We start from the raw sequence: 19,361 nt of genomic DNA on the forward strand, positions 1-19,361 counted from the left end.
ATTCAGTCTGCCAATTCAGCTATGGTGAATGACAACACAGGCTGAATGACAAGTCCTTGTCTCTCTTCCTAAGGAATATTTGGTATAATTTCAAGATAATGAAGGTTTGCTGGACAAAAAGAACAGACAAAATAGTCTGTCAGAAGCTGAAAAGTTCTGTAATACTATGCTAGCAGAAGAAGGGCAGAGATAAATCGGTGAAATCATAACTAAAAACTCATTGTAKGAGGTATTTTTATTATCCGTTGATGGTTGCTCTCGCTGAAGTGTGGCCATATTGAGGAATGGAGGTCTTGCTTGTACTACAGGGCCCAGTGAGGATGTGTTGACACAAGTAAGATGGAGCACATTAAACTGCACAGTTTACTGGCTTACCACCTGCCTTGAATACAAAAGCAGTAAGATAAGAACTAGTTAAGTATATCAGTATGCATACATACATGTGTATGAAGGTCTAGAAAAGTAGTAAGAGAAGAAACAGATATACAGTTGTGAGTGTTAATGTGGCTGCCACTGAGCATGACATTTTTAACTTCACATTTCCCTGCATTCCATACCCAGGACTTTTTTTGTCCTTTGTGTACATAGCCTTCTCCTTCCCATCCTTTGCATTCACTCCAGAGGAATGATGCAACCTGTCTGTGCAGTCAAGTCAAGGCTCAGCAATTTCCTCAGCCAGGATTTGTGAAAAGCGAGAGCCTTAAGGGGAAATGTGACGTGAGTGGGACACAGATAGCTGTGTATCCTAAATAGATATCAAGAGGTGGAGAACTTGGTTAAGAGAAAAAACAGGTCTGAAAGGAAGAGATTATTGGAGAGGATGCATATTTGATGGAATCAAAACTTTATTTAGCTTCAACTCAAATACACCTCAAAGGGCCAGAAGTTGGAGAGCATTACCAGACTAATATCCATTGGGTCCTGAATCACTCTGCTAACTGCAATTACAGTAAGATACATTTTGTACCAGTCCTGCACAGGAAGAAGATCTGTCCTCAAACTCTTGAATAATAAAAGTTAACTTTCACAAACTTTATTTCTGTTAAAAGAAGTAATATAATTAGTCTTGTATGTAATGAAGAATAATTCTGATCACCAAAGGAGTACTTTGTTTAAACTTTTTTTGTTTTAAACTCTGCACTCAGGAAGATCTGTTAACAAGCTCAGCACAGAACCACTGAGAATCATTCATGAGACACTGGAAGAATCCACTGATTGGCTTTATGGCTTTATGTCTTTACTGTCTGACATCGTATGGAGTGATGATGATGACAGTGATGAAGGTATTCACAATGTAAAGATTTCTATAACTGCTCTAACTTCTGTTTTACATGCGTAATGTTGGCTTACTCAGCTTTTAACCTCACAGTCAAGAAGGTCAAACAAAATGAAAAGTGAACGTTGTTGTTAATAAAGCATCTACTGGCAATTCTAATCAGTAAATTGGTCTCTTTGTTAGCTTTCATCTTGTGTTTAATGTACCATTACAGAAAAGCTGTCAGAATTAAATATTATCATTAGTACACCTCGAAGTAAAGAGTGCTAATTTACACAAGACTTCAAAGACACAACCAAAATATGCATCAGGGTATGCTTCAGAGAATAGCAATAGCTGTTTTCTTACAGTATGTAAGAATCTAGAGAACCCTGGTAAATATACAAGACAAACCAAGAAACTTAGAAGAACTTTTTTATTTGATATATTAACTATGGGTCAATACTCTGACAATAAAAATAAAAGAAAAAATAGCATTTTGACTTGCCTAATGGGAGTTTGGATGACAAATAGCAAATAATTCAGTTTAGTAAAAATTATGGTTTTGCCATTATGGTAACATTCTTCATCTGATACCAGCTGATAAATGAAACTAAGCTGCTTGCATTTTATGTTTGGAAATAGCCATCCTTCTCTTATGAGAAAATTAGTTCTCTGGTATGAGCAGAGCCGCAGTGGATCATCATGTCATGTCATATTGGTTATTTTGACAAGTGATGGCTGTAGCAGTGACATCTTCATTTCACAGTGGTTTATTTCATATTTTATTTGACTATAACACAAGATAATTAAAAAGCAACATGTACTAAACTGATTTCTACCCACTTGTTCATTAACTCAAGGAATTAACAAATTTCTACCTTTTAAATATCTGCATGAGCTTTTTGTGTCAGTACTGTATATGAATACTAATAGATAYGCTGCTACATGTAGGTTCATGAATTGGGCATCCTATTCTGAGATATGATTTACAACCAGAAAGTGGCCAGTCTCTCCTATGGCTGAGAAACAGAAAAGGTGAAATATGGAGAGCTTGCTTAAAATTGAAAAGTGTTCATTTTTCTCATTTCATAGCTCCTGAAGCACCTGCAAGCTTTCAAGTACTTGAGTGGATAAGTATTAATAAAAGTAAGAAAGGTTATAAAATACCTGACATACAAAAAATAAAGATCTGAATGCCCACTAAGAAGTGTTTGGAAACCTCAGTTCCAGCAGCTTTTAGTCAAAGAGGTGTTCAATCAATACCTACCAAGAATATGAAAAGGCAGTAGGAAACTTACTACACTATATCGTAAAAAGTAAATTCATGTGCACTCACTGTGCATTGTGCATTGCAATCAATGCAGCTGAGGCTGCATGCTCTACACAGTTATCCAGACTGAACCCTTTAGTAGTCATATGTGGAGGCAGAGTAACAAATTTGGCAGTCAGATACTCTGAGTCCACTGAAAGCGAGCATCTTTTGCCTTTAACTTCACTGGAAGTGTCACTAAATTTACAGTCCTGCTTACCTGAATATATGTTTTATAATTTGGAGTTAAAACAGAATCATATGTTTATCCTTAAAATATGGACCAAGCAAATTGTAATTGTGTGGTCACATGTTTACATTCAAAGCACAAATATAAGTTTGGATATTTCCTTGGTTATTACTGCACACTGAACTTATCTATCCCAGACCCTGGAAAGCTTCTATGGTAGAAAAGATGTGTTAAGAAAATCCGAAATCTCAGAATAGAGTGCTTGCCATTTAGTATATAAGGAATTGAAGACATTTAAAAAAGAAAATGAAAMAACAGGACAAAAAWATATATATATATATTTTTATTATGCTATCTCTTATCTGATTTTAGTTCTTTTTTTCTTGATTTAGGTGAAGTGGAACATTCTCTGAAAAGAAAAGGTTGGTTAGTTTACTTATTATAAAGGGCAAATATTTTGTTACATACATGTCAGGAATTAACTAGTATGTCTGTGCTACGTGTTCTGTCACTAGCTACCTGTCAAAGTACTATGTGTACCATACTTTAAGAAAAACATTAAATAAGAATGCCAAGTTATAATATTTGCTGTATTGTTTGCTGTTCTGGGAGAGGTCTTGATTGTTTCATTATCATTCTGAAAATCTGAAAAATGTTCATAGTTGACCTATAGGATTACTGCAATAATATTATCTGTACCTTTACTCCATACGTGAGACTCCTATTAATGTCAATATAAAGTTATACATATGTCTGGAGCAAAAGAATATCTATTAAGAAATAATGGCTAGGTGTTTTGAACATTTTGCCTTTTGTCAGTGCAGAACTCCAAAATAAGGACTGCCTCTGAATCTTGAAAAAAAGAAAAAAAAAAAGTTATCATCGCATTTTTACAGCAGACAAGAATGAAGCAAGTAAGATTTATAATATAAATGTTTCTAGACATGAAAATTGTTATGCAGAAACATAAAACTTATGTTCAACTTCTATTAAATCAAAATGAAAATGTATTAGAAGGCTTGAGATATTGGTGATAGGATGTAGAGCTTTTCAAAACTAGGGACATTTTGCTCCAAATTGAACTCAGGTTGATAATATCAAGGTGTGCTACCAGCCCATGTGATTTGAATTTTCTATCCATCAAATTCTCAATATATAAATGCCCATATTGAAGAATCTATCACTATAGTTGTTGCTGAGATTACAACCCAGTTTTCCCTGAAGTTAATTGGAATTGGATCAGGCTTCTATTCAACGACACTTTTTGTCAGTCCCAATAGGATACCCAAGGACCAAATGAGCTTGAAGACCAGGACCATTCATCTTTTTATGGATGATCCTTCATGTTAAGATTCAAGAAAATTTATAGGCAATGTAGGGAAAAAATTCTGTCTATTTATTCCTTCAGTAAGATTATCAAGAGGGCTTAGCATTATCCTCTCTCTTTTCCCAAGGGCTGTATTTTATTTTTATAGTGGTTGCAAGGACTCTGTAGCTGTAGCACATTACTGGCAGGCGCCCAGGGTGGAAGGAGTCTGCTCACCATGGGTGGGTGTAGCTGACCAGGTTGGGAATACTGCAGAGGTACTTCACTGTTGGGAAGACTTAATCCATAACGACAGAACAGATGGCATAGTGCTCAGTCAGGATTCAAAGCTCAGAACCCTACTCTGGACATAAATATCTGAGAAAGTCAGCTGAATTTGGTGTGTATGAAATAGAAGAGGGGCTATTGGTTCCTCTAGAGCTACTACTCTACAGAATAACACAGCCTCTTTTGTGAAAGAGTCAGATTTGAACTCACTTCATCTGCCTGACCTGTGAAAGAGATTTTGCGTGGATTTTTCCACTTTCTGTATGCATATTCAAGACCTTTCCCTCCTTCTTTCATAGAATAAGGAGTCCCATTCTTGCCTACTAGCTGTTTTTAGCTCCAGAAACTAGCTGTTTCACAAGTAGGACTGATGAAAGTAGTARTCCATGGCCCTTCCTTGCAATAGGCATAAGCTTTCACATAGCAACATCCACAAATAACTTGTTACCATCTCTGGATGACTGGAGGACTCAATTTCATCCTGGCAGCTAGGATTTGGCCTTGATTATACTGGATTTTGTCATCGTGTCTGCTCAGCGACAGGCGGCTCTGTGCTCCTCAGAGCTGTTATTCTCTCTCTTTGCAGGCTTCTCTTAAAATAAGCTACAAGGAGTTGAATGGCCTGGGCCCAAGCCTGTATGGAATTTCTCTGAAAGCCCTGTAATAAAGACTACAGTCAACAGCTTTTCTCCTTGGGCACAGTGAAATTCACTCCTGTGGCTAAAGCTCGTCAGCACAGAAGTTAGAGCCCTGGGAGATAAGATGAGTCCTTGCAAGGGCTGTGAGAATTGTTCTTCTGAGCATAAGGTGCAGATTTGTTTGAATAACTTTTTCTATGGTCCAGAAATAAGATTTCCAGAGCTAAAGCACTCCGAAGCAAACATCGAATATGTGCTTTGTCTCACATGGTTGCTGTTAGGGCTGGACCCAAARAAGTACCAGCAACTCAAAGGAATTTTAGCACTTTTGGATATCAAAATACTAGCAGTGATCTGCAAAATCACCACCAAAGTTTTAGACTTTGAGGTATTCTCCATTTTCACTTAAAGGACCATTTCCACACAGCAGTGCCTTCCACTGTGCAACATTGTTACCCATTGCTTTGTGAACTACYTTTCTTCAGGTGGCTCCTCTTACGCTTGTGACGTTTGAACATCCCAACAAAGAACTGACCACACTAAGGTCATGTTGTATTGTACTCTACAGCCATCTCCAGAAAAATTGTACAAGAAAAGTATTTGACTCTTTACACACATTTTGCAGCAGCCTCTCTCAAATTTCACATGGGAGATACATGCATATGAAGTCAGACATTATAGTCAGACATTGTAATGTCCAAGTTTTCAGTCATCTAAGTATTTGTTCTGAATCTAACCCATCGCTACTGTGGCAAGARCTTTCATAAGTAGATTGCTGGGGTTTTTTGAAAAACCTCTGTACCTGTTTCAGTGTATCGACAAGCCTTCAATTTTCTGCTTTATCGACTAGCACATTATATGAATGCTAAAACACTAGTACAAAAACTTATTTTATACTGGAAATATTACAACTAAAGAAATAGTAAGTATGTTGGGACCACAATACAACTACATATGAAAAAGAATTAGGGGGGAGGGACAAGGACATTGTGTAGTGATGAAGGAAGARAAGTGTAGTGATAATTATGAGCCCAAAGAAAGCAAAGATAACCTTCCTAGAGATGTAGATTGAAAGCAAAGATAATAGGGATACAAATAATGACAGTAGGCTAGCATAAGCAACGGGATTAATATCAGTTTCAGAAAGCTTTAGAAAGTATTTAAATGCTTTCCTTGTACCTTTTTTATTGCAATTATTTTTTCCAGCCCTAGTCTCACCAAGAATATTTATCTTAATAATTGGAAAAGTGTGAACATTTTATATTGTTCAAGGAAAAAAAATGTAATCATCAGTGGGGTTGCAGTGTTCAACAATGCAACATGCTAAAATCACAAAGCATTTTCACAAAAAGGTATGCGGAAGGCTAATAACAGTTTCTTACAAGCTTAATATGTTTTGKCTTCATTTTTTTTCCTAGAACAATGGTTATGCCTGACAATACTGTTCATTTTTTTCCTGGGTTAGTTTAACCTCTACAGACAAATCCAATTATTTGACAGCTGTATGTTTTCTCATATTTGGATTCCCTTATTAGAATTTATTATTATAGAAACAGAGAGAAATTTTTATTATTTCTCAGTATTTGTGCCCAGTATTAGTTGTGAGTTTGGAGAATGGTTGAGAAACATGGTGCACAAAATTAGAAATAGTTTTCTGTAAAAAACAGMCAAGCACAAACACTTCAGCATTGTCGTCCCTGGCTAAATGTTTCATTATTAATCTTTGGTGGACCTTCACTCTAATTTACATATTGGCAATTGAAAATTTAAACTCTAAACGTGGATTCCTAGTTTAGCTTGCCAGGGTATACCTGTCCAGCTGTGCACATGTAGCAGGAGTTTATAGGTTTTACAGGCAATTTTCATTTCAGTAAATACCACAAAGTTAGAACAATACCATAATGATACATTGATTTACTCAGTTCTTTCTATCTGCATTACCAAACAGATCTTTTTGACATAAAAGATTATCCTATACCAATAATCAAACAAACTTGATTTCTCTGAAGTAGAGAGACCTCTAACTTTCTGTGAGTTAGAGTGTGCCTCTATRAGATAGAAAGAGGTATAAAAATAAATATATGTCATGAACCTATTCTCCTGACTTGGCTACCAAGTCTCAAATTGTCAAATAGAAAAAAAAAATGTAGTTAATAAATGACAGATTAAAACAAGAAGCCACAAAAAGAGAGGAAATTTCAGTTACAAGTTTCAAGAAATTTTGCTAAATTACAAATAAGCTTTTTGGCAAAGTACCTTATCTTTCATTCAACTTTATCTTCTGTTCAAATGAGAATATGGTTCCCTGAGCATCAGACAGAGGGCTGTTAATATGCTGAAAACAAACAGGTCATGTTCTTAAAAGACCTAACAACTTCTAAGGGTATGGTTGGTTAAACTAATGTAACTGGGCAGATCTGACCCAAGTGTATTTACCACAGACTTGACCCAGACATTAACTCCCATTAACCCTCCAAGGCTAAGACAGCCAGAATTTATTCAGCACAAACTGTTTATTTGTTCAGATCTGGGTTTTAATCTGAGCTAACAACAACAAATAAAATGCTACTAAAGGGAAAGGTACACATCATTTCCTAGATCTCCTGTTAAAAGCGATCAGACGGCTCTGCCAGCTTTGCCCGAGAGTTGGAAGAAGCAGCTTAGAGAAGACTGGTAGCAGATTTGCTGATCTGGATTTGAACACGTTTTTGTTATTATGGCCTGAAAAAGCCTAAAAATAATTGTTCCAAGCTATTCAGAGTGGAGAAAAACATACTGAAAACGTTGAAGATTTTAGTCCTGCAATCTGTAATGCATGGCTAGATGTTTTTGTCTATTAAGTACATAAGAATGGTTATACCTGAACAGACCAAAAGTCCAACTCACTCAGTGGATAGAGTAGAAGTCCTTATTGCTGTCTGAGAATGACCGAGAAGTGTGCCAGAACAGTTAATCATTTAGTGAAAATTTCCTTTCTTGTTCAAATACATCAGCAGCAAGAGGAGGACTAGGGAAAATGTGGGCCCACTGCTGAATRGGGCGGGGGCCCTGGTGACAAGGGATACAGAGAAGGCAGAATTACTGAATGCCTTCTTTGCTTCAGTCTTCACTGCTAAGGGCAGCTCTCAGAAATCCCGCAGCCTGGATGTGAGGGAGAAAGTCTGGAGAAAGGAAGAYTTTCCTTTGGTTGAGGAGAATAGGATTAGAGACCTTCTGGGCAGGCTAGACATCTGCAGATCCATGGCCCCAGATGGGATGCATCCACGGTACTGAGGAAGCTGGCAGATGCTGTTGCCAAGCTGCTCTCCATCATCTTTGAAAGGTCCTGGAGAACTGGAGAGGTRCCTGAGGASTGGAAGAAAGCCARTGTCACTCMMGTCTTCAAGAAGGGCAAGAAGGAGGACCCAGGCAACTACAGGCTGGTCAGCCTCACCTGCATCCCTGGAAAGGTGATGGAACAGCTCCTTCTGGATGTCATCTCCAGACATATGGAGGAGAAGAAGGTGATCAGGAGTAGCCAGCATGGATTCACCAAGGGGAAATCCTGCTTGACCAATCTGATAGCCTTCTCTGATGGAAAGACTGGCTGGGTAGATGAAGGGAGAGCAGTGGATATTGTGTACCTTGACTTCAGCAAGGCTTTTGTCTCCCRTAACATCCTCCCAGAGAAGCTCAGGAAGTGTGGGTTAGACGAGTGGACAGTGAGGTGGACTAAGAACTGCCTGAAAGGCAGAGCTCAGAGGGTCATCATCAGTGGCGTGGAGTTCAGTTGGAGGCCTGTGGCTAGTGGCATCCCCCAGGGCTCAGTACTGGGTCCCATCCTGTTCAGCTTCTTCACCAATGACCTGGATGAGGGGACAGAGTGCCTCCTCAGCACGTTTGCTGATGATCCCAAGCTGGGAGGAGTGGCTGACACACCTGACGGCTGTGCTGCCATTCAGAGAGACCTGGACAGGCTGGAGAGCTGGGCGGAGAGGAACCTCCTGAGGTTCAACAAGGGCAAGTGCAGAGTCCTGCACCTAGGGAGAAATAACCCTAGGCAGCAGTACAGGCTGGGGCTGACCTTCTGGAGAGCAGCTCTGCAGAGAAGGACCTGGGAGTGCTGGTGGATGACAAGTTGACCATGAGCCAGCAATGGCCCAAGAAGGCCAATGGTCTCCTGGGGTGCATTAGGAAGAGTGTTGCCAGCAGGTCGAGGGAGGCGATCCTGCCCCTCTCCTCAGCCCTGAGGAGGCCTCATCTCAAGTGCTGTGTTCAGTTCTGGGCTCCCCAGGACAAGAGAGACCTGGATCTACTGGAGGGAGTCCAGTGTAGGGCTATGAAGATGATCAGAGGGCTGGAGCACCKGCCCTGYGAGGAACGGCTGCGAGAGCTGGGCCTCTTCAGCSTGGGGAAGAGAAGCCTGAGGGGGGATCTTATCAATGTGTACAAGTACCTGAAGGGAGGGTGTCAAGGGGACGGGGACAAACTCTTTTCAGCTGTCCCATGTGACAGGACCAGAGGCAATGGGCAGAAATTGAAGCACAGGAMGTTCCGCCTGAGCGTGAGGGGGAATTTCTTCCCTGTGAAAGTGASGGAGCMCTGGCAYAGGTTGCCSAKAGAGGTKGWGGAGTCTCCTTCTCTGGAGCTCTTCAAGGCCTGCCTGGATGCAACCCTTTCTACCATGCTGTAGGTGACCCTGCTGGAGCAGTGGGGTTGGACTAGATGATCTCCAGAGGTCCCTTCCAACCTTACCGATTCTATGATTCTGATTACCAGAATAATTCTCCATATTCCAGACATTTGTCCATAATGAACATAATATAATATATTACATATATAATATAATAACAGGGGCACAGTTTTTGTATGATTGTGATCGATGGATACCTTCTTACTATGAGTTCAAGGCTACAGATAATACATGCATTAGTGAGYAAAACCACCACGGCATAAAGTTGCTGGAACCAGTTCAGTTTCATAGTAAGATTTGGAAGACAACAGTTTTCTTTCCCAAATTTTCATATGATTAGTTAAATAATAATTAGCCATACTCATCTGCCATCATTAAAGAGCATCTATATATATTACAAGGTTTTGCCACTTTTAATTCATCATCACTGAGCAACCTTTTTCTCCCATACTAGAAAAAGTCCCTGGGCAGGACTTAGGTGAATAAACTGAGTTGTCTAGCACCATGTTAGATATCACATGGTATTTCAGACATTGCATGGATCCATGGAGAAATGCACATTTATGTAGCAGTTGGTGAAGATAAGGGTCCCTTAGGGAGTCTAAAATGACACCAGGTGCCATTATTCAAATTCTCCCATTAAAAATTCCCTACTAATAAGGCTTACTGAAGTTTAAAAAGAAAATAAGTTGTATAGAAATAAAATTTATCATTACTATGGTTTATATCGTAAGGATCATGTTTGGAATAGTTCCCATTAGCAGCTGACACGGTAACTAATTTTTTTTTTCTTTTCCGGGAGAATTCTAAAATTAGAGCATCAGCTTCCAGGCCATTTAGAAGTCCCTTTGAAATTGTTATCCAGTAATAAATCTGTAAAAATAAAGAAAGTAATTTTTCATGTTCAGGAAACATCTATGTTAAAAAATAAACAATTTCCAATCCAAAAGTTAACAAGTAGATAAGACTAGAGAAAAGAAACTCAGGCTGCCATAGCTGAAAACTATAGTCCTGAAATGAAGTTGTTGCCATGTCTGATATATGTGTCTTAGAAATTAATTATTCAGTACCATTCATCCCTAAAGTACATATCTATTTGTACTGGTAATGCCTTCTGAATCCATCTTCAGTTTCTTTTATGTTGCCATATGGTAATTCTCTTTTCTATATATGAGTTGCTATTACAGATCTTTGTAAAAGGCTTTCACTGTCTCTCTAGGCTACATTTTACTACAAAGCATTCTGTATATCTCTGTGCAAAGTACACCCTGCGTTAAAAGAAGAAAACCATTGATTGATTCAATTCTTATATGCTAACCTGCTTTTCCAGACATGTTTTTTTTTTTTTTAATTTAGATTTTCTGTGGCATCCATTTCTGTTATTAATTTTCTTCTTACAATCTTATTTTGTTTTACTTAATCTAATCAATATAGCAATAGCACTTCCACTGCAAAAAAGCACTTTATAATGTAAGGAAAATATTTTCCATACTACTCAGATGAAACACAGTTATAAACCTCTAGGGAATAGGGATGTTCTTTTCCCTGTGAAAGAGCAGGGATTTTTAACATGAGTTGAAATATTTTAATCCAAAATTGCTTTTAAAAGATACACAGAGGAATTTGAACCATGAGGCTGGTAGGAATCCTAAGCAGAGATGTGGCAATAGATAGGTTTTTAAATAGTTAATCTAGCCTCTTAAATTAGGGAAAACTTTAAGTATAGCTATTCATGTTACCTTGATGGGATTCCTAAATTTGTGTGCCATAGAAAGGCTCATTGGAGACATTTGTACTCTAAAAGGAAGAAGTAGGAGGCAGGTGTCCCTCTGGCTGGGAGCTTGCTTTGCCAGAGACAGAGCAACAGGTACATGAGAGGGGAAAAAAATAAAATGAAACAAAAAAAGGACCAGCTTTATTCCCCACGTGAACAGAGGTTCCTCCTATTCAAGGAGAGGATGCAGCAAGTGGACCACTAACATGCTCCAGGTCTGTCATAACTCCCCAAAACATTTCTCTTCTTCATGYCAGACTCCTGAAAAAATCAAGTGCCTCACAACGTAATTGAGTTGATGAGAATATCTATTGATGGATTAATACATTAAGGTCAAAGCGGTAGAGCTGATGTTTTTTAAAGCTGCGCGTAGAAACTGTGAGTTAGTCTTGCGAGTTTTCCTCTTGTTTTTATCATAAAAAAAAGAAAGAAAGAAAAAGTTTTATATGGGAAAATACGTCTTTGAGGCTAATCAAGATTAGAGATTTAATTTATTAGTATATACATTGTTTTCCTCTACTCAGAGGTCTAGAATTTCTGTCTAAATAGAACCTAGTTATACAGAACCCCACTATGAATGCTTAGCTAGAGACAGTTACTGTTGATTCTGATGTCCTGAACTGTAAAGAAATCTCAGCTGAAATTCTTCAAGCTATTATAAAACCTTAAACCTACCAGCAACTCTTATAACAGTCTTATAAGCAAATAAGATTGCACTGATTTAAGTGCAGGCTGTAAAATTTATTACAGAAAACATSATTTAGAACTGGTCCAACAGCACCTTTGTGGTGTTCTCTTCCATAAAGAGGAACGCATCTACTTAATTTTACCTTCCACAGAGAGGAAATAAACAAAACAAAACCACAAACATTTTTATGATCACATGGCTCTAGCTCTTTTTTTTTTTCTTAAATAAATCACAGTGTAATTARCTTACCTTTTTCATTTCAAAATCTAGGTACAGAATTGCAGTCTGGAAAAAAGCAATATTAACATATTTATGTATTTGGAATAAAAACATTTTTTATGAGAAAATTCTTAGGTTTGAAGATCTTCTACTATCTTTCACTTCTAAGTCTTTCAAAAATCCAATCACAATATATATTACCTCCATACAGAAAAAGTTGTCTATAGTCTTCTTGAGACACATCAGTGCCGCTTATCAGATAATTATCTGAGACAACTAAAAGTAACCTTTTCCCCTTAGAATCCAACTTTTGTTTGGGTTATACTTAACAGATATTCATAAATTATTTTTCCATAGAAAACAGAAGCCTTCCCCGAGGGGAAAAAAGGTCCAAAACATGGAAACAGTAACCAAAAAAAGTAYATTGATCTGAGTAATATGAGGCTTTCCACCTGGAGTTTCTCTCTTACAATCATTACTATTTCCGCTTTTAGTGAAGGATATGCTTCCGCTTTTGGACCCATCAGAAAGAAATAAATCCTAAGAAAATAGCATGTCTGTAGATAATTCTTTTATTAAGTGTTCCCCTTCATCTTATCTTTTCAGGAAAAATAAGTACTTTCCTATCTTGCTAAAAGACAATTTTCTATTGAAACGGCCTGTGGGGCTAGATTTTCAAGTAGCCCTATTAAATATACTAAAATGCCCAAGTTACCAAAACCAAACTGAAAGCTCAATGACAGTAATCAATGATTTTGCAATAAAACTGTTATAATAAATACACAATAATATAATGATACACCTCTACTCACCACTAATTGCTATTATTAAAATGTATTACTTTTGGTAAAGAATATAATAGCTTTAGCAATGTGAATACATAGGAACATAGTTAATTGTCCCTAATATAATGAAAAAAGGAATAGTGGAATAAATTTAGTTTAAGATATAGGACTTGTGGAAAAATGGTTTATAATAAAATCTTTACATAAGTTCAATATTTTTTCTATGAAAATGGCACATATACTGCTCTTAAAATGCCTTTTTCCCAATGTATCTTCTTCACCATATAGTCTTCAAAACAAACAAATAACAGCAACAAACATTGTCCTAGAATCAAAGCACTTATCAGCAGGATGATGAAGTTGTTAGCAGGTGATCGCTAATGAATTTGTATTTTGGACTGGTGAAGCTACAACAGTGTGTAAGCAACTTAACATCTGTTGAACCAGAATCTTATCTATCTATTTTTGTCCTATTTTGGTATAATGAAGAAGGTCGTGTAAAATTTTATATTTATAAGGAAACATAAAATCTGCTTGTTTGCTGTATGCTACTCAAGATAGGTAAATTGTTAAGAAATACTTGAGGGTCATGTTCTCTGTATCTGTGGTAGCTGCTTAGCTATGCTAGATAAGATATCAAGAAGAGGAAAGAGAGGAACCTACTATGAAGTAGCTGAGCTTTGCTGAATAGGTTTAGGACCAAAGTCACTTCACAGCAAGCTTTACATTTTAGACCAGCATGCTGTTTTGTCCGAGCAGAGAATTTCAACTAAGGGGAACCTGAAGTAGTCTTCTGTGACTTTTGTCAAAACTAGTCTTATGGGGCAACAAACAAAAGAGATACTGTATATAATGCTGAAAAACATGAAAGAAAAAGAAAATTATGAAGTTATGATGTCCTTTAAATAAGTTGTAGTGAATTGATTACAGCATTTTTCCAAAGAGATGGAGATAGATTTTGAAATCTTTGTACTTAAAAGGCACTGTGATCTGCTATCTCACTTAGCGAGTGAGCACACAAGCCTTTCAGCATCTTCATCAGTAAGCAATTCATATCCTGTTACACTTTCAAGAAAGATCTTAGACACATGACTACAGGAAAAATTGTTATGTATCTCAACCTGAAGCTGCTATGAATCCTCAGAACAGGTTAAGATCTAAGAAAACACTGGGAATAACATTATACTACTAGCAAGCTGCGAGGAAAGTCACTTAAATTAGTCATGCATGTCATACACTTTCAAACACTGAACGTTAGTGCCTAAACCCTTCAGTTACGCTAACCTTGGTTCCTGGATATAGGCATAATCTACCAGTTTGAATCCTCAATTAGAAATATTTCCTGTTCTTATATTTTTCCATTATGCCTGTTGCAAAACTTGTTTTTTTCCTCTAGAGTATAGCTACATGATGTATTAGTAGTTTGCTAGAAGTTGCTCTAATGCACAATTTCCTTTATTCTCCCTCTAGCCCCAAAAGGATAACTGTCACCCTCACCAGCTGGTACTATCTAGATTAAAAATAGACTTCAGCTGCACAATTGCAAATTTCTCCTGAGGATACCAGCAGCAAGAGATTTGACTACAATTCTTTATACAGACAGCATCTAGAAACACATTAGAAATGACATTCCTCTCATCTTCTAAAGCTCTTAACACCACTCACTCCTGCCTTGCCCTCAGTATCTATCTCCACCAACTCTTCAGAATAATCAGCTGCCTGCTACCAATTAGTCTTGATAAATTAGCAAGGCTATAGTCCCATTAAACTTCTGGCAACTGCTGTAAGGGTTTGGGTTGCTCAAAGGTAAATTATTAACCTCTGGTTCACCAGAACTGTGATTAGGACTTATTTTCCTTTTCACGTTTAGATATTATAAAAGAATGTCAAAGCTCTAAAGGCACATATCATTGTGTTGAGTATGCAAATGAAGACCAAATAGTACAATTTGCTTAAAAAGAGTAACATATTTTCATTACTAATCAAGTTCCATCTRTTCAACTATACCTTTAAAAAGCAGAGACGTTAAACCTATCTTCCATCCTGACTGCACTATTGAAATAGAAGCAGGATGCATGAGGGGATAATATGGAGTGTCAGAAATCAGAGTTAAATTCCCAGTTTTTGCTGACTTTCTGAGTAGCTATGGGTAAATCATTTTTGTGTTTTCAGGTGGGGATAATATTTCTTTTTCTTGCTCATTTTTAGCTGCTCACATCATTATTATTTTTTTTAATTATTATTCTTTCTGGCTAGTTGATTGKAATTTTTAAGGTATATTTGAGCCATAAAATGGAAATTCAGTAAGGAGAAGGGACTAGGAGCTTCTTTTAGCAACGCTAGCTTCTACTCACCACTCCAGGACCACCCTCTCCCACTAGGAAAAATAACATAACCTAGTTTGTCAGTAAAGGTTGAACTCCCACGTTATAGTGGAGGGGATATCATGTCATATTATAACTACATATGGTACCTAAACTGATACATCTGGGACATCTGCTGAGGCCATAAGTGCTACCATAATACAATGACTTTAAAATAATTAGAAATAGTACTATATTATTTATTATATTAAGCAAGGAGAAAACAGAAAATCCAGCTCAAAAACAAGAATGCTGAAAAAAAGAGACTAAGGAGGGAACTCTGTTAATGGGAACGTAAAAATCTCCTTKTGCCTTACCATGAAGGCACCATGCTTCTTTATGCATGCTGGTGCAAAGTTAAACTGTGTTGAGAGAACACCACTAGCTCGAATTGATTCAGGGAGCTTTAATTTTCTTTTTTTCTCCAACCCTAATCTTACYGGGAGTTTCTAGTCTGTGGTCAGGGCAAGCCTTTTGTGCAACTCTTGATAAAGAAAATTATCGTGATGTGGGATGGGGAAAATCTTCTGTCCAAACTGCATGTTCACCAGGGATTTCAGTAAAGCTGCTTGCAATTCTGGCCTTCAAATGACTGTATGGGCTAGTCTTGGGTAAACAGCACATAGATATATTGGCCTGCTACCAATGTAGTGGAATACATCTCATGTCAGCATCTTAAAATGGTCAGTGATAAGGCTCCTAACTTTCCTTCTTTGACTTATTTTAAACAAGTACCCTATATTTTCTGCATATCTTAACAGCACTCGAGGTCTAGAGAAGTCCCTGTCAAGCAGTATCTATATTTAAGGAAATAAAGTACTTATCCGTTCAAAACCCAAGAAACATGAGTGGAAGATAATTTTTCATGTCTACTTGATAACTGAAAAAAAAAMCAAACAATGAAATACAGCTTTTAAAATACATACTCCCTTGCAATAATTTAATAAACTGTGCTGTCATCTCATAAAGAATCAGGATGGTTGCCGTGGTGACAAAGATTRTCCTCACTGCTGCTTGATTCTGTCATTTTTCTAAACACGAATTCATAATATTTAGGATTTATTAACAATGTGTCACACTGATAGAGATAAATTACATGCTTTAAACTGGCCATGTAAGTCTTCTATGATATTATAGCCGCTTTGTCAACTCAGCAATAAGATATGATTACTAGAAAATTAAAGCTATTTGTCATAAAGGATAAGGCAGAGAGTATCAAAACTCTCAGAATAGAAAAAAATCTCAATACAATAATCTAATGTGTTTCCATATTTTAAATATTTTGGTGCTGGCTAGCAGCTACTATTTTTTGCCTTGTAAGTTGATCAAGATCAGCATATATAGAAACTACATTTATTTATGCTAGCAAAATTTAGGTTGTRATATTATCAGGGTTGATCTCTTCTAGGCTGCAATATTTTATGGTGGTTCAAACTATGAGGAGCTCGTGAGGAGATCTTAATGATGGCAAATTTTGCAATATATAAAAATATATATACACTCACTTAATATATTATGAAGATGCATTTCACTTCAAGGAATTTGGGGAGGATTGTTACATGTGTGGTATCATAATTGTAGCAGCAAGTTAGATGAGATTTCTGAATGCTGCTGTCTAGTAAATATCTTTTTTTTAAGTAGCTTATTGAGGTGCTTGTGTCAAATAAGCTCCAAGGGGCCAGTTTAAACAGCCAGTTCTAAAGTCATTGTTCCTTATACTTTTCCTAGTCAAATTAGCAATTAAAAACATAGAAAGAAAGAAAGAAAAAGCTTTTTAAAATAATGATGTATACTTATTTTTTCAATTTAAAAAGGCCTATTTTGTACAGTGAGACATGAAATAGATGGAGCTAGTGGAACTGAGAGTTTAAGATAAGCAACCTATTACATGACTCTAGCTGCAGAATAATGAATTCTCACTTCATGAGCTACATTTATATCTGTATGCAGGATGTCTCGTTGATTTGCTTGAGGTAAGTCTCCACTGTATATTGCTGTGTAGAGGAAATGGCTCTTCTGTCTTAAAATGACAGGTTTGGAAGCAATCTAGAGTGGTTGCATGCAGAACAATACAGAAGTTTTCAGAGTAAGGAAGATGTCCTCTGCCTGTAGATCAACCTTGTCAAACACTGAGGCACATGCATTATGTTGCCAAAACCAGTTTATGCATCCTTTTAAACAAAACAAGTGAGAAATGTATGAACATCTAGCAACCGGATTCTCTCAGCAGATGAGAAAAGAAAGAAAGAAAAAAAAAACAACGGTTGAAATACAATAAATCAATGTGGCTTGATTTCTTCCATTAGAGGTTTGCAGAACAATAAATGAACTGCACACCCAGGCTGCAAAGTACAAGATGGAAATGGAATAAAACGTTCTTTTGGCTTGTCGACATAATATAATTAGCTTAATTATGCTACCATAGATAGATGGTGACAGTGATACATATTTTAGCATTTGTTATGCTATATCTCCTTGATAAAATAATGTCTTCTCTTTCTGAAGGCAACATAGACTGATGCTATAGTATAGTTACGTTTCTTGCAAACTAGATACAGTCACTATTCTGAATGATAAATACTACTAGATATAAACATTCTATATTTATTCTCAGTGACCTGTGCACAGATCAGAGTGCTGGAAAGTGAAAATATAATTTTACACTGTATCTATTTAGGATTCTGTTACACCTATCAGATAAATGGAATATTTCTGTTGCCTTCAGTAGAGAGTAGAGTGGCTCCTTAAAGTTCAGTAGATGGAATACACACAACTTTTTCTCTGTTGGATTAATTTTGGGGGTAGAGTTCTTGTTATTTGTATCCTGCAGACCAAATCCAACCCTAAGAAGCAAGGATTCACCTCCTGTAGAGTCTGGTATGATTTGCATATGCTTTTTTACAAAGGTGAATTTGATCCAATATTTTATATCAGTTTCCCACTGCAGGAGATATATGCATATTACCATAAACCAGACACTCTATGTATTCTTAATAGCTTATTAGACACTCATCATAAAAGACCTTTACATTTTACCCACTGAATGTAAATAGTGCTAAGCAAACTTGATTTACTTCTATTTTTCCTTTTCTTCATTTACATATTTTGCATTTTCTGTATTATCTGAGTTTTTTTGACAAGATAAGGACAGTAGAAAAATAATCAAGTACAGAGGTGTACAGCAGTAATAAAACATCAGTGTCACAGGTGAGGAATTTTGTTCAGAAAAAGTAGTATAGCAAGAGGTCAGATAAATATTGTAGCACTTTCTCTCTAATAAGGTAGGTATCAGCTAGTGGATTTATTAAATGTCCTTTGGTATATAACATGATTTAAATGAGTCATTCTCAGAGACTGATCCCTAACCGAGGAACTTTTATCTCTGTTTGTAATTTGTATACAACATTGAGTCTATCTTTTATTGTGTGGTAGGGCTACCAATCAACTGTTGGAATGTTACAAAATTTAGAAAATGCAATAAAAAGAACATTTTCCCTTCCAAAGGTATATTGGAAAACATAAAATACTAATCTTGGTAAATAACTAGAGATAGATACAGAAAAATGCTTAGTAAAAGCATATTTTTTGTGATTCGTGAGCACTCTTTGTTACTGTATAGCTGTTGCAAAACCTATTCTTGACTTAATAAGGAGTTGTTAGTTAATTTAAAATGGAATAATTATTAAAGTMATTTAATATTATCATTTTTGTCCATATATGTTCTGTTTGAATGTCTCTCTATATATGTATAAAAATTCTTTATTGTATATAATTCTGAATACATAGATGAAAAAGACATAGTTCTGTTATGATAGTTGAAGTATTTAGTTATTTTTATTTTTAGAATGTATATTTTTCTGTGTGAAAAGTC

At 36.6% G+C, this 19,361-nt stretch overlaps 1 protein-coding gene across 4 annotated transcripts in view; it reads left to right on the top strand.

Moving 5' to 3' along the window:
• The window catches only part of TRDN (triadin), a 90,435-nt gene that overhangs the window by 49,424 nt on the left and 21,650 nt on the right, over positions 1 to 19,361 (top strand). For all 4 annotated transcript variants that reach the window (XM_085314365.1, XM_085314356.1, XM_085314350.1 and 1 more), the window contains exons 3-4: positions 1,146 to 1,283; positions 3,150 to 3,179. In XM_085314365.1, the coding sequence (XP_085170491.1) occupies positions 1,146 to 1,283; positions 3,150 to 3,179 (168 nt within the window). The remainder of the gene's footprint in view (positions 1 to 1,145; positions 1,284 to 3,149; positions 3,180 to 19,361) is intronic.

The sequence above is a fragment of the Rhea americana genome, unplaced genomic scaffold (assembly GCF_003343005.1).
Source record: "Rhea americana isolate MKP2758 unplaced genomic scaffold, rheAme1 scaffold_110, whole genome shotgun sequence".
Taxonomy (NCBI): domain Eukaryota; kingdom Metazoa; phylum Chordata; class Aves; order Rheiformes; family Rheidae; genus Rhea; species Rhea americana.